Here is a 12,758-nt window from a genome sequence, read left to right as displayed (position 1 = left end):
ACCAGTATGAATAGCAGATTTCCTCAAGAACATTAATGAATCAGATAGGTTTTTACAGCAATCAACTATGGTTTCATTAGACTAGCTTTTAATTCAAGATTTATTAGTTGAATTTAAATTCCACCATCTGCTAACATTGGATTTGAACCCACAACCCTAGGGCATTTGCCTGCGCCTCTGGATTACTATTCCAGTGACATTATCACTATGTCCTTACTTCCCCACATCTGTATTGTAATTACTACCATCAAACTCTCCTATATGACTCAGTAAACTTTGTAGTGGAGGAATCCAATGATAAACTGAAAGCTGAGTTGAACATTATTAGGAATATTTAGTGTGAATGACCATAATGGAACATGATCTGTTGCTGTCGTGCAGTGACAGGACCGTATGTTCAAGCCTCTGCCCCTGTACACAGAGTGCCTGGATTCATCTTGCTTTCCCAGCAAGCGTAGATTCTGATTACAGGACAAGTGCATCTCTCCTTGGGGTGTTAAAATGAAAACCATAAGATTTTGTTAATACCACAAATTTTTTGGGTCTGTTGTTAGTTTGTAACATCTATGGATTTTGTTCTTTAACCACATTTTAAATTAATTGGTTCAGGTTGAGTCACACTGGGTAGCAATAAGCATCGCCTTGGAGCCAATTTCATACATTGACTGAACTTGGAAATTCACTGCTGTGACTGAGGAGCATGCATTCTGAGCAAGAACAGGAAAAAAATTGCATTCGAAAGAGATTCTTGTTATTAATGATTTGTTTTTCTCCTCTGCAGTATCAAGCAAAATGCATATTTTTGCTTCAAGTAGATTATGGAGTGTGTTCAAAAGGGTTGCGTATTAATGAAGAATTTTCTTTTGCATTAATCTTCTTTCAGGATTTGTCATACCAGAAAACCAGAAGAAACAAGCAATGTTAAATGCCAAAAAATCGAGGCATGGGAAGATGAAGGGTAAGTAGAAAAAAATATTTAGAAGGTTTCCATTATGTAGTATGGTATAAAATTTAAGGAGATCACACAGGCTTCAGATTTTGAGCAGATGATACTGGTGATTCTATAAATTAAATGATGGCACACATATAGTGTTTTAAAGACTTAAATTAAATGAATATCTCCTGGGTTATTTTTGTTCACCCAAGGAAGTTAAAAGGGAATTTTCTATTTTTAAAAAATCCCTCTCACTGAGTTTTATCTGTTTTATCATTTCTCCCAGGAGATGACAGGGTGGGTAGAGAGTGTACATATTGTTGATGCATAACATTACAGACTGTGTGGGAAGAGCTAGATGGACCAGTGGCTCATTTCCTGTTTGACATTCTGGTATGTTTGCAGTACATAGCAATTAGCAAACTGCAACTTATTCATAGCAACCAAAATAGTTTTAATTTCCCCTGTGTAAAATGTTCAGGTAAACCTGATAATAAGGTGTGTTATTGCTAGAGAAAGTACTAATTGTAAGCTAGATCCTGGACAGGATTCTCCATTGGCCAACGCCAGAATCACGAAACTCTGTTGGGTATAGAATTGATTTTGACGCTGAAATCGTGGCTGGTCCCAGTTTCCTACCAAATCGCAATTCTCCGGTACTCTGGCAGCGGTGTCAATGCATTCCAGAAATCACGTACAGTAAACGCTGTTGGCAGATCATTGCCAGGCCTGACCCGATAGTCTCTGGGGCCTCTGCGATTCTCCATCTCCACTGGGATGAATTCCTTTTTAAAAAATAAATTTAGAATACCCAATTAATTTTTTCCAATGAAGGGGCAATTTAGCTTGGCCAATCCACCTACCCTGCACATCTTTGGGTTGTGGGGGCGAAACCCACGCAGACTCGAGGAGAATGTGCAAACTCCACACAGACAGTCACTGGGACGAATTCCTGACGGCGAGGCTCACTTGTGCTTTTAAAAATTGTGAAGCAGGCGTCGTGGCTGCTGAGGGAGAGCGAGGGGTTATGGAAAGTGTCCAATATTTCCATAGTTTGCTGACAACTGTGCGGCTGGCCAGGGAGCTTCTGCAAGGGCCGGAGGGGAGTAGCGGAAGGTGGCCAGGAGGTGGGCTGTGGGATCAGGGTGGAGGGGTACATAACGCCATTGCCGCAGCCTGCAATGCAGCCATGCAGCTGCACACACCGTTGACTGCCCACTTGGAACTTAAGGCCACAGGTCATATGGGTGTCCCTCAGACCACCCCGCTAGGTGCCTTCTGGCCAGCCAACCCATCAGCTGGATGGATGCGCTCCAACGCAACCAGTGCCATCTTGGTGACTGGGATGGTGTGTGTGGGGACTGAAGTGTGTATATGCGGCTGCAGCTTGTCAGCCTCCGGAGTGTCATAATCACGGATCCCGCGAATCCCACACTATTTCCCATTGGAATCGATTGTGTTCCACATGGCGCCAGTGCTAGCCCCTCAACAGTCGCTGAATCGGTCCAGGTGTGGCGCCAGTTTTGTTGTCGTGGAAGTCCACGAATCCTGTTCCGGTGTCAACCTTTAGTCTCTGGAACGAAGAATCCAGCTGCCTGTACTTTATTCGGGGGCAGAGGAAAGAATGGTTACAGCCTGTACTTGCAGTTACTGAATAAATCAGATGCCCTTTTCATTACATAAGATTCACAGATTTCTGATTCTCCCATGAAAACAAAAAAATTGTGACTTACAAGCTTGCTTTTGTTTCTGCAAATTTCCTGGTGTCTTTTTACTGGATGTAATAATATAGCCGAATATCCACTCGTGGTATGCAAAGAATATAAAATACTGATCAATGAGATATCGGCCAGAATTGTCCGGCTGTTATGGCCGGTGGGATCTTCTGGTCCCGCCAATAGAGAACCCCCACATAGAGTGGGAAACCCCATTGAAAGTCCCACCACCAGCCAACGATGGGCTGCCTCCACCACCGTGAAACACACCATGGGGGCATGGAAAATCCTACCCCTTGAGTTAATCCTGCTCGAGATGATATGGTAACTCGTGTCTTTGTAACTTTCTCCCTACCTGTCCTTTATGTATTTAGTAGGCTGAGTTAGGAAATCAAAATCTTTTGCGCAAAGCTGAAGATTTGGGCTAATCTCATGTATGACTTTCTTTTGGCAGTTCAAAGTTCTGCTCCGCTTTGGTTGGGATTGGGGATGGAAGACGAGCAGAAGTCCTATTCTTTCTGATCTGATGCAGAATAGTTTTGGTAATGGTGGTCAAAAGTGTTGCTCTATTCACAGCATTGTTTTAATTGAAAGGAATGATCTTGATGCAGAAGTAAAGTGACAAAAGACACGTTAATGTTATGTATGCATGAGTGCATACATATTTGTCTTGATGCTCATTACATTGCTTGATTCTGATTAAATGGTTAATTAACAGCAATGTATGATTCTCTATTTTAACTGTCGTAGGGGTGAATTATGGTGGATTTACAGTTCCTCCTCCACATCAATCCCTGCATCCACTCCACCAGAGACACATCACTGTGCCTACCAGCCTTCCTCAGCAACAAGTATTTGCATTGGTTGAACCTAAACGTAAACCTTCTCCCTTCTGGCACAGCTTTACCAAGTTGACGCCCTTTAAGAAATGAAAAGACATGGTTACCATCAGGAGAAAAATCTAAACAAATCGTTGTGGAGATCCAACGTTCTGGGAAAGCTTCCAGCTTTGAATAGTTGAACAATAAAGAGCCATCAATTCTGAATGTTACATTGTGCTTCTACTCACCACAGAGCACAATTGAGGCCTTTCTGACATCCACATCAGCCAGGCAGTGAAAATAATGAAACTGTATGCAAGCAGTCACAAAAAGCTGCAGTTGCAAAAGGTACTCTGGTGAACTCATAAGACATTCTCACAGGTTATTTTCCAGAGGATGAGTACATATTTTCAACAACTGAATGATGCTGTTATTGAGAACAGTTGCCAGTATTCTATGACATTGGGTCTTTTCATTCCTTTCTGTACATTCATATTAGATTTTTTAGTTAACCATTAACCCCTTTGCCTTGATATTTTATGGAACAGATTCAAAATTAAAATGTGCAAAAACCCAGTTGAGACGAAACAAAAACGTGATTCTATTACAAAGTTGTTCAATAACGCACACTATTGAATAAGAGATTAAACTGGAACATAGACATTTTAAGCAAGCAAATGTTTTGAAACATGAAATGTGCGAATCGCACTGCATATTTTGTGGTTAGAATTATAAGGTGTTCCATATTAATGAAAAAAGACAGAATAATAGTGTCTTGAATGTGCTTTAAATGCAGATGACTGCAGATGAATTCCTGCATTGCCACAGAAACACCATCTCGTGCTCGAAAGGAAAATCAAACTCTCTTTTTTCCGTCTGATCAGTATTTTTATCTGCCAAGGCCTTAAAGTTTCTTGTTTACTTGTATTAGAAAAGGCACAATAGGAGTACTTCTTTTCTGTGTGGCATTAAATCCACAGTGTTGCTGGAGAGTAAATTTAACACTCACCATTCCAAATGAAGATTACCAAAACAAACATACAGGACTTGGGGCTTTTGTTATTTTGGACCGTGAACACCAAAACCAAGCTGTTGTGTCACCAGTTTGAAGTAGAATGTTTCTTAATGAATGCAATAATTACTTATGGAATTGCTTCATGTTTCCAGGAATGGCATTCCGCCTAAATAAGCATGGTGTCTTGTGAATGTGATTTTTCTTTTGCATCCATATTAAGTCTTGCCTTTAAACTGTAATGTAAAATAACAGCAGTCTCTTTGTTTTGTCACTGTTGGGAAATTTGTATGAAAGGTGTCATAAAATTAAATAGCATTTAAAAATGTTTATTTATAACCAAAATATTTTGGAAACAGTTACCTTTAAATTACGAAGGAAACCAGCTGTTGGGGAAATGTTACTGGCAAACTTGCAGTGCAGGTTTTGTGAACCAAAGAACACTAGCCATAGTAACTAGTGATTACTCAATATTACATTACTCCCCTGTCATTTTGCAGGATTTGAAAATATCCGGTCAATGGATATTTCCAAATGATCTGTAATACAAGAGTTGTACATAGGGCGGATCTGCGTGTCTTGATATTTTTACTGAGACCGATTTTTCTTTTATGACATTTACCATCTCAGATAATAGTGATGTCTGGTATATACTGTGACATTTCTGTGCAGTCTTATGAGCATATGGCCGCTTAAAAACCATGTAATTGGCTGCTGAACAATATAGTTATCTTGAGCATAAATGTACATAATTAATGTAACTATTTTTCATAGATTAGTTTTATTATGTTGCAGCAAATGAGTTATCTGCAATTAATGTATGAAAACAATTGCTCAGAAGTCATTTATTTTGGTGAAATAAATATGATTTTCTCATTCTAAACAATGCTTGTTCATAATTAACATTGTCAGTATCATTTAAAAATGTTCAAATAAAAGTACGTCTGCCTATATCTCTTGGAAAAGGTGAGTCAACAGCTTAAGTCATATCTTGAGACATTGTTGGATTTTTGTTTTTTACCTTATTCTATCCTTCTGTCCTGAAATGCTTGTTTCTTGCTGGATTAAGCACCAGCACCTCCATCGCTAGCTGTCACAAGTGGCCATTTCTGTATGGATCTACACGGGGAGTGTCAGGAAAGACTAAACAGAGATTTGTATTTTTAAAATGATTTGTAAACCCTGCAATTTACCAAAGCACCTTACAGCCAGTGAAGAACTTTTTTTAAAAAAAATATGTTTATTAAGAATTTCTTAACAAAAATTTCAACCATACAAACAAACAACCCCCCCGTAACAAAAAAAAGAAAGAAAGCTCGCATAGCAAGACATGAACATGGCAAGTCAATATGGTACAGAACTTTGTACATTGGATTCCTCCCGTACATATCAGTTTTCCGGATCATTCATGTATTTTCTTGCTCAAATGCCCCCCAGAAAAAAAAAACCTTCCCCCCCCCCCCTCCCCCCCCCACCCGGCTGCTGCTGCTGCTGTCTGACCTTCATCTAACGCTCCGCGAGATAGTCTAGGAACGGTTGCCACTGCCTGCAGAACCCCTGCGCAGACCCTCTCAAGGCAAACTTTATCCTCTCCAACTTGATAAACCCTGCCATATCATTTATCCAGGCTTCCACGCTGGGGGGCTTCGCCTCTTTCCACATTAACAAGATCCTTCGCCGGGCTACTAGGGACGCAAAGACCAGAATGCCGGCCTCTTTCGCCTCCTGCACTCCCGGCTCGTCCGCTACTCCAAATAGTGCTCGCCCCCAACTTGGCTTGACCTGGACTTTCACCACCTTGGATATAGTTCTCGCAACTCCCCTCCAGAACCCATCCAGTGCCGGGCACGACCAAAACATATGGGCGTGGTTCGCCGGGCTTCCTGAGCACCTCCCACATCTGTCCTCCACCCCAAAGAACCTACTCAGCCTCGCCCCGGTCATATGCGCTCTGTGAACAATCTTAAATTGTATCAGGCTAAGCCTGGCACACGAGGAAGAGGAATTAACCCTACTTAGGGCATCAGCCCACAGCCCCTCCTCAATCTCCTCCCCCAGCTCCTCTTCCCATTTACCCTTCAGCTCCTCTACCAAAGCCTCCCCCTCTTCTTTCATCTCCTGGTATATCGCCGACACATTGCCCTCTCCGACCCATATGCCCGAAATCACCCTGTCTTGAATCCCCTGTGCCGGGAGCAGCGGGAATTCCCTCACCTGCCGCCTCACAAACGCCCTCACTTGCATGTACCTGAAAACGTTTCCCGGGGGTAGACCAAACTTCTCCTCCAGCGCCCCTAAGCTCGCAAACATCCCATCAATGAACAGGTCCCCCATTCTTCTAATTCCTGCCCGATGCCAGCTCTGAAACCCCCCGTCCTTCCTTCCCGGGACAAACCGATGGTTGTCTCTGATCGGGGACCACACCGAGGCTCCCGTCGCACCCCTATGCTGTCTCCACTGCCCCCAGATCTTTAGCGTTGCCGCCACCACCGGGCTCGTGGTGTACCTTGTCGGCGAGAGCGGCAGCGATGCCGTCACCAGCGCCCCCAGGCTCGTTCCTTTGCAGGACGCCATCTCCAACCTCTTCCATGCTGCCCCCTCTCCCTCCATCACCCACTTACGGATCATCACCACGTTGGCAGCCCAATAGTAGCCATCCAGATTCGGCAACGCCAGCCCTCCTCTATCCCTACTACGCTCAAGGAACCCCCTCCTTACCCTCGGAGTCTTACTCGCCCACACAAAGCCCATAATGCTCCTGCCTACCCTCTTCAAAAAGGCCTTGGTGATCACAATTGGAAGGCATTGGAATACAAAAAGAAACCTCGGACGGACCACCATTTTAATCGACTGCACCCTGCCTGCTAGCGAGAGTGGCAACATGTCCCACCGTTTAAAGTCCTCCTCCATCTGCTCCACCAGCCTCGTCAAGTTAAGTTTGTGCAGGGCCCCCCAACTCCTAGCTACCTGGATCCCCAAGTATCGAAAGTTCCTATCCGCCCTCCTCAACGGTAGGTCGTCTATCCCTCCTCCCTGATCCCCCGGATGCATCTCAAAGAGCTCGCTCTTCCCTACATTGAGCTTATAGCCCGAGAAGTCCCCAAACTCCCTTAGGATCTGCATTACCTCCACCATCCCCTCCACTGGGTCCGCCACATACAGCAACAGGTCGTCTGCTTACAGCGACACTCGATGCTCCTCTCCCCCTCGGACCACCCCCCTCCATTTCCTAGACTCCCTTAATGCCATGGCCGAAGGTTCAATTGCTAGTGCAAACAACAAGGGGGACAGGGGGCACCCCTGCCTCGTCCCTCGATACAGCCGAAAATAGCCTGACCTCCGCCGATTTGTAACCACACTCGCCACCGGGGCTCTATATAGGAGGTTAACCCAACTGATAAACCCCTCTCCAAACCCAAACCTCCGCAACACTTCCCAGAGATACTCCCACTCTACTCAGTCAAAGGCCTTCTCCGCGTCCATTGCTGCCACTATCTCCGCCGCTCCCTCCACCGATGCCATCATTATTACGTTTATGAGCCTTCGCACATTTGTATTTAGCTGCCTACCCTTTACGAATCCCGTCTGGTCCTCGTGAATCACCCCCGGGACACAGTCCTCAATCCTCGTAGCCAACATTTTTGCCAGCAACTTAGCATCTACATTGAGGAGCGAGATCGGCCTATATGACCCGCATTGCAGTGGGTTCTTATCCTGCTTTAGGATCAAAGAGATCGTCGCCTCCGACATTGTCAGGGGCAGGGTCCCCCCCTCCCTTGCTTCATTGAAGGTCCTTACCAGCAACGGGGCTAACAGGTCTACATACTTCCTATAGAACTCCACCGGGAACCCATCCGGTCCCGGGGCCTTCCCTGCCTGCATGCTCCCCAGTCCTTTAACCAGCTCCTCCACCCCAATTGGCGCCCCCAAACCAGCCACCTCCTGCTTCTCCACCCTCGGGAACCTCAGTTGGTCCAAGAATCGTCGCATCCCCTCTTTTCCCCCTGGGGGCTAGGACCTATACAGCTCCTCGTAAAAGGCCTTGAATGCCTCATTCACTTTCACCGCACTCCGCACTGTAGTTCCCCTGCCATCCTTGACTCCACCTATTTCCCTCGCTGCCATCCTCTTACGGAGCTGATGTGCCAGTATCCGACTCACCTCCCCATATTCATACATCGCCCCCTGTGCCTTCCTCCACTGTGCCTCTGCCTTCCCTGTGGTCAACAGGTTGAACTCCGTCTGGAGACTACGTCTCTCCCTGAGTCGTCCCTCATCAGGGGCCTCTGCATATCTCCTGTCCACTCTTAAAATCTCCCCCACTAACCTCTCCCTTCCCCTGCCCTCTCTCTTCTCCCTATGAGCCCTGGTGGAGATTAACTCTCCCCTGACCATCGCCTTCAGCGCCTCCCATACTACTCCCACCTGCACCTCCCCGTTGTCGTTGGCCTCCAGGTACCTTTCGATGCACCCCCGCACCCTCCCACACACTTCCTCGTCTGCCAGCAGGCCAGTGAAGAACTTTTGAAGTGTAGTCACTGTTGTAATGTAGGAAACGTAGCAGCCAATTTCCACACAGGAAACTCGCACAGACAGCAATACATTAAAGACAAGACGATCAGTTATTCTGATGTTGATTGAGATAAATATTGACCAGATCACCAGGATAACTCTCCTCTTCTTCAAGGATCGTTTATGTTCATCTGAGAGGACTGAGTGAAGCACTCCCTTGATTTTCCACTAAAGTGTTGGCCCAAATTTTCATGCTCAAGTCCCTGAAGCTGGACTTTGACCTCTGAGTCAGAAGGTTTTGGGTTTGATTGCTACAAACGGAACCATGGCTGGCATATACATAATGGGCTATATGACTGTGGAGGTTCACGTACCAGTCCAATCCAATATTTACCAGAATTCCCACCAGGCCATTCAGAGGAGCCTTCAAAAACTTCCCAATCTGGTCCTAGCTGAATTTGGGATTGCCTAGTCTTATTTCCAGATTTGGTAATATATGCTGTTTCACCCGATATGATGGAGTAAGATGCACACAATAGTGGAAGTAATTCATGTGTTTAGATGTTTAGATATTAATTCACAGTTTGCTTATTTATTTGACTGGTATCCATGTACCTCTTTCTGTGATGTGGGCCTATTTGATGAGTTTATAGTGAAAGTGTATTGTTGGCTGACTCCAAATAATAATATGAGGCGGGATTCTCTGTTTTGCCAGCGCCCAGGGCTTTCCCGACGGCGTGGGGCTGCCCCACAATGGGAAACCTCATTGACCGGCCGGCGAAATGGAGAATCCTGCCGGCGAATCAGGACAGAAATGTGGCGCGGCGGGCCAGAGAATCCAGCCCATGGTCTCTATAGTCCATGGTTTCTTACAATCTCCAAAGAGACCGAAAAGTCGAGTTGAAAGAATGACATGATATGATTTCACATTTTACAACTTTTACTGCAACAACTAAGAGAAATACTATTGACTAAGCACTGAAACGAAAGAGAAAATGCTGGAAAATCTCAGCAGGTCTGGCAGCATCTGGAGGGAGAGAAACGAGCTCACGTTTCAAGTCCGATGACTCTTTGTCAAAGCTAACAGACAGAGAAAATGGGAAATATTTATACTGTGGAGTGTGAATGAAAGATGAGTCATAGCCACAGAAACCCAGGGAAACCGGGTGCTAATGGCCACAGAAACCAAGGGGAAAGAGTGTCAATGGCAGTCCCCAGAGAGAACAAAAGATGTGAAAGGCCAAACAGCAGGAAAACTAACATCAGAGGATGAACTGTAGCTGTGGGGGTAAGGGGAAGCAAAGCGGAGAAAGGTGAAGGAAAGGTGGATAAGATTGGGGGGTGGGGGGGGGGAATTATATATTAAGAAAGAAAGGTAAAAGACAGTTAAAATGAAATTAAAACAAATGGATCGAGGTGGGTAGAGCTGATCATCTGAAGTTGTTGAATTCGATGTTCAGGCTGTAGCGTGCCTAACCGGAAGTTGAGATGTTGTTCCTCCAGTTTGCGTTGAGTTTCACTGGAACATTGCAGCAGGCCAAGAACAGACATGTGGGCATGGGAGCAGGGTCTTTTGTTCAAATGGCAAGCAACGGGAAGGTCAGGGTTCTGAATGCGCACAGACCGAAGATGCTCAGCAAAGCGATCACCCAGTCTGCGTTTGGTCTCTCCGATATAGAGGAGACCACATTGGGAGCAGCGAATGCAGTAGACCAAATTGGGAGAGATGCAAGTGAAACGCTGCTTAACCTGGAATGAGTGTTTTGGGCCTGGGTTGTTAAGCACGGAAGAGGTAAAGGGGCAGGTTCTGCGATTGCATGGGAAGATACCATGGGTGATGGGAGAGATACTGGGTATGGTGGCGAAGTGGACTAGATTGTCTCGGAGGGAACGGTCTCTGTGGAATGCTGACAGAGGGAGTGAAGGGAAGATGTGTTTCATGGTGCCATCATGCTGGAGTTGGTGAAAGTGGCGGAGGATTATGCTTTGTATACTGAGGCTGGTGGGATGAAATGTGAGAACGAGGGGGACTTTCGTTTCAGATTCCAGCATCCGCAGTAATTTGCTTTTATCCAGTGTTTAACTCACTGCCACCTCTTTTCCAGGAATGCCTACCCTGAAGAACTACTGTTCTCCTCTCTGGCGGGTGGAATTTAATTTGAAATTCCCATGGGTTAAGTCGCATGCGGCAACTGGCGCCGGCCGGCGGAGGCCCTTCGGCGCCGGTTGGCGTGGCGCCAAGCCCCTTCCCGTCGGCCGGCGGGGCGCAAACCACTCCGGGGCGGGCCTAACCCCATAGCCCCTGAAGGTGCGCAGGATTCCACACCTTTGGGACGGCCCGATGCCGGAGTGGTTCACATCACTCCGTCCCGCCGGGATCCCCCGTTCCGCCGGGTAGGGGAGAATCCCGCCCCATGTGTTCTTATGTTTCAGATTCCAGCATCCGCAGTAATTTGCTTTTATTGACTAAGCACTATTTTTTTTCTAGGCAACTTGTTCTAAGAGATTGCCCATTTAACTTTTAACATGACTAAAAATCTCCCATTATGGGTATGTATTACACCGACTCTTAAGTCACACGTCATCCTTCAGGAACCAGTCTAGAATTATTCTCACTTTCTTTTTTTGAAAATATTTTTATTCAAGGCTTTTCAACAAAAATATAAATATACAGAATGTCAAAAGAACTTGAGAAGAACATCGCATCAACCCAACAAACAGCACCAACCCTCCAGCCCTGACGGCGACTGCCATCCACGCCCAGCCTTCCCCATTTTAACACCTCGCCCCCCATGAAAGCGCCCCCCCCCCCCCCCCCCCACCTTGATGACCCCTCTGTCCTCCATGAAGAAATCAATAAATGGTTTCCACCTCCGGGTGAACCCTTCTACCGACTCCCGCAGAGCGAACTTGATCTTCTCCAACCTCAGAAATTCTGTCAAGTCGCCCACCCACACCTCTGCCTTTGGCAGCTCTGAGTCCCGCGAACATAACAAAATCCATCTCCACGCTATCAGGAAGGCAAAGGCCAATACATTGGAAACTCCGCCCCCCCCCCCCCGTCCCACCTTGCACTCCAGGGTCTTCCGACACACCAAATATCATCATCTTGGGGCCTACCCATATCCGAGAACCCCTGCCAGAACCCCCTCAATCTTGGATGTGCCCAGAACATGTGGACATGATTCCCGGGCCCCTCCATGCACCACCCATACTTATCTTCAACCCCTCAAAAACCCTGCTCATCCTCGCCACTGTCATGTGGGCCCTATGCAACACTTTAAACTGCATGAGGTTTAACCTCGCACCCGACGAGGATGCATTCCCCCTCTGCAAGGTCTCAGCCGTTGATCCAACCCCCACCTCCTCTCCCAGCTCCTCCTCCCATTAGCGTTTAATATCCACCAGGGTGCCCTCCCTGTCCATCAGTTCCTTGTAAATATCCGACACCTTCCCCTCCCCTATTTCGTCCTATACCTTTACGTTCCTGGTGGTCACCATCACCAAAAGTCTGCCTTGGTCCACTCACGTTGATGCAACAGTCAAGAAAGCCCAACAACGTTTCTATTTCCTATGGAAGCTAAAGAAATTCGGCATGTATGCATCGACTCTCACAAACCTCTATGGATGTGCCATAGAGGGCATCCTATCCGGCTGTATCACAGCTTGGTATGGCAACTGCGCAGTCCAAGATCGCAAGAATCTGCAGAGTGTGGTGAACTCAGCCCAACACATCACACAAGCTTGCCACCCTCACATTGATT

At 46.3% G+C, this 12,758-nt stretch overlaps 1 protein-coding gene across 12 annotated transcripts in view; it reads left to right on the top strand.

The window, feature by feature from the left end:
• The window catches only part of LOC140391880 (spermatogenesis-associated protein 13-like), a 524,178-nt gene extending 518,810 nt beyond the window's left edge, over positions 1–5,368 (top strand). For 6 of the 12 annotated variants that reach the window (XM_072476882.1, XM_072476874.1, XM_072476880.1 and 3 more), the window contains 2 exons: positions 884–958; positions 3,400–5,368. In XM_072476882.1, coding sequence (XP_072332983.1) covers positions 884–958; positions 3,400–3,581 — 257 coding nt within the window. In that variant the 3' untranslated portion in view covers positions 3,582–5,368. Of the gene's footprint in view, positions 1–883; positions 959–3,103; positions 3,192–3,399 lie in introns of those variants that run through there. The other 6 variants (XM_072476884.1, XM_072476878.1, XM_072476877.1 and 3 more) reach the window with 5 other exon arrangements.
• The last annotated feature ends 7,390 nt before the right edge of the window (positions 5,369–12,758 follow it).

The sequence above is a fragment of the Scyliorhinus torazame genome, chromosome 15 (assembly GCF_047496885.1).
Source record: "Scyliorhinus torazame isolate Kashiwa2021f chromosome 15, sScyTor2.1, whole genome shotgun sequence".
Classification (NCBI taxonomy): domain Eukaryota; kingdom Metazoa; phylum Chordata; class Chondrichthyes; order Carcharhiniformes; family Scyliorhinidae; genus Scyliorhinus; species Scyliorhinus torazame.
Note: the sequence above shows the minus strand (reverse complement) of the source record. Positions and strands in the feature narration are given on the sequence as shown.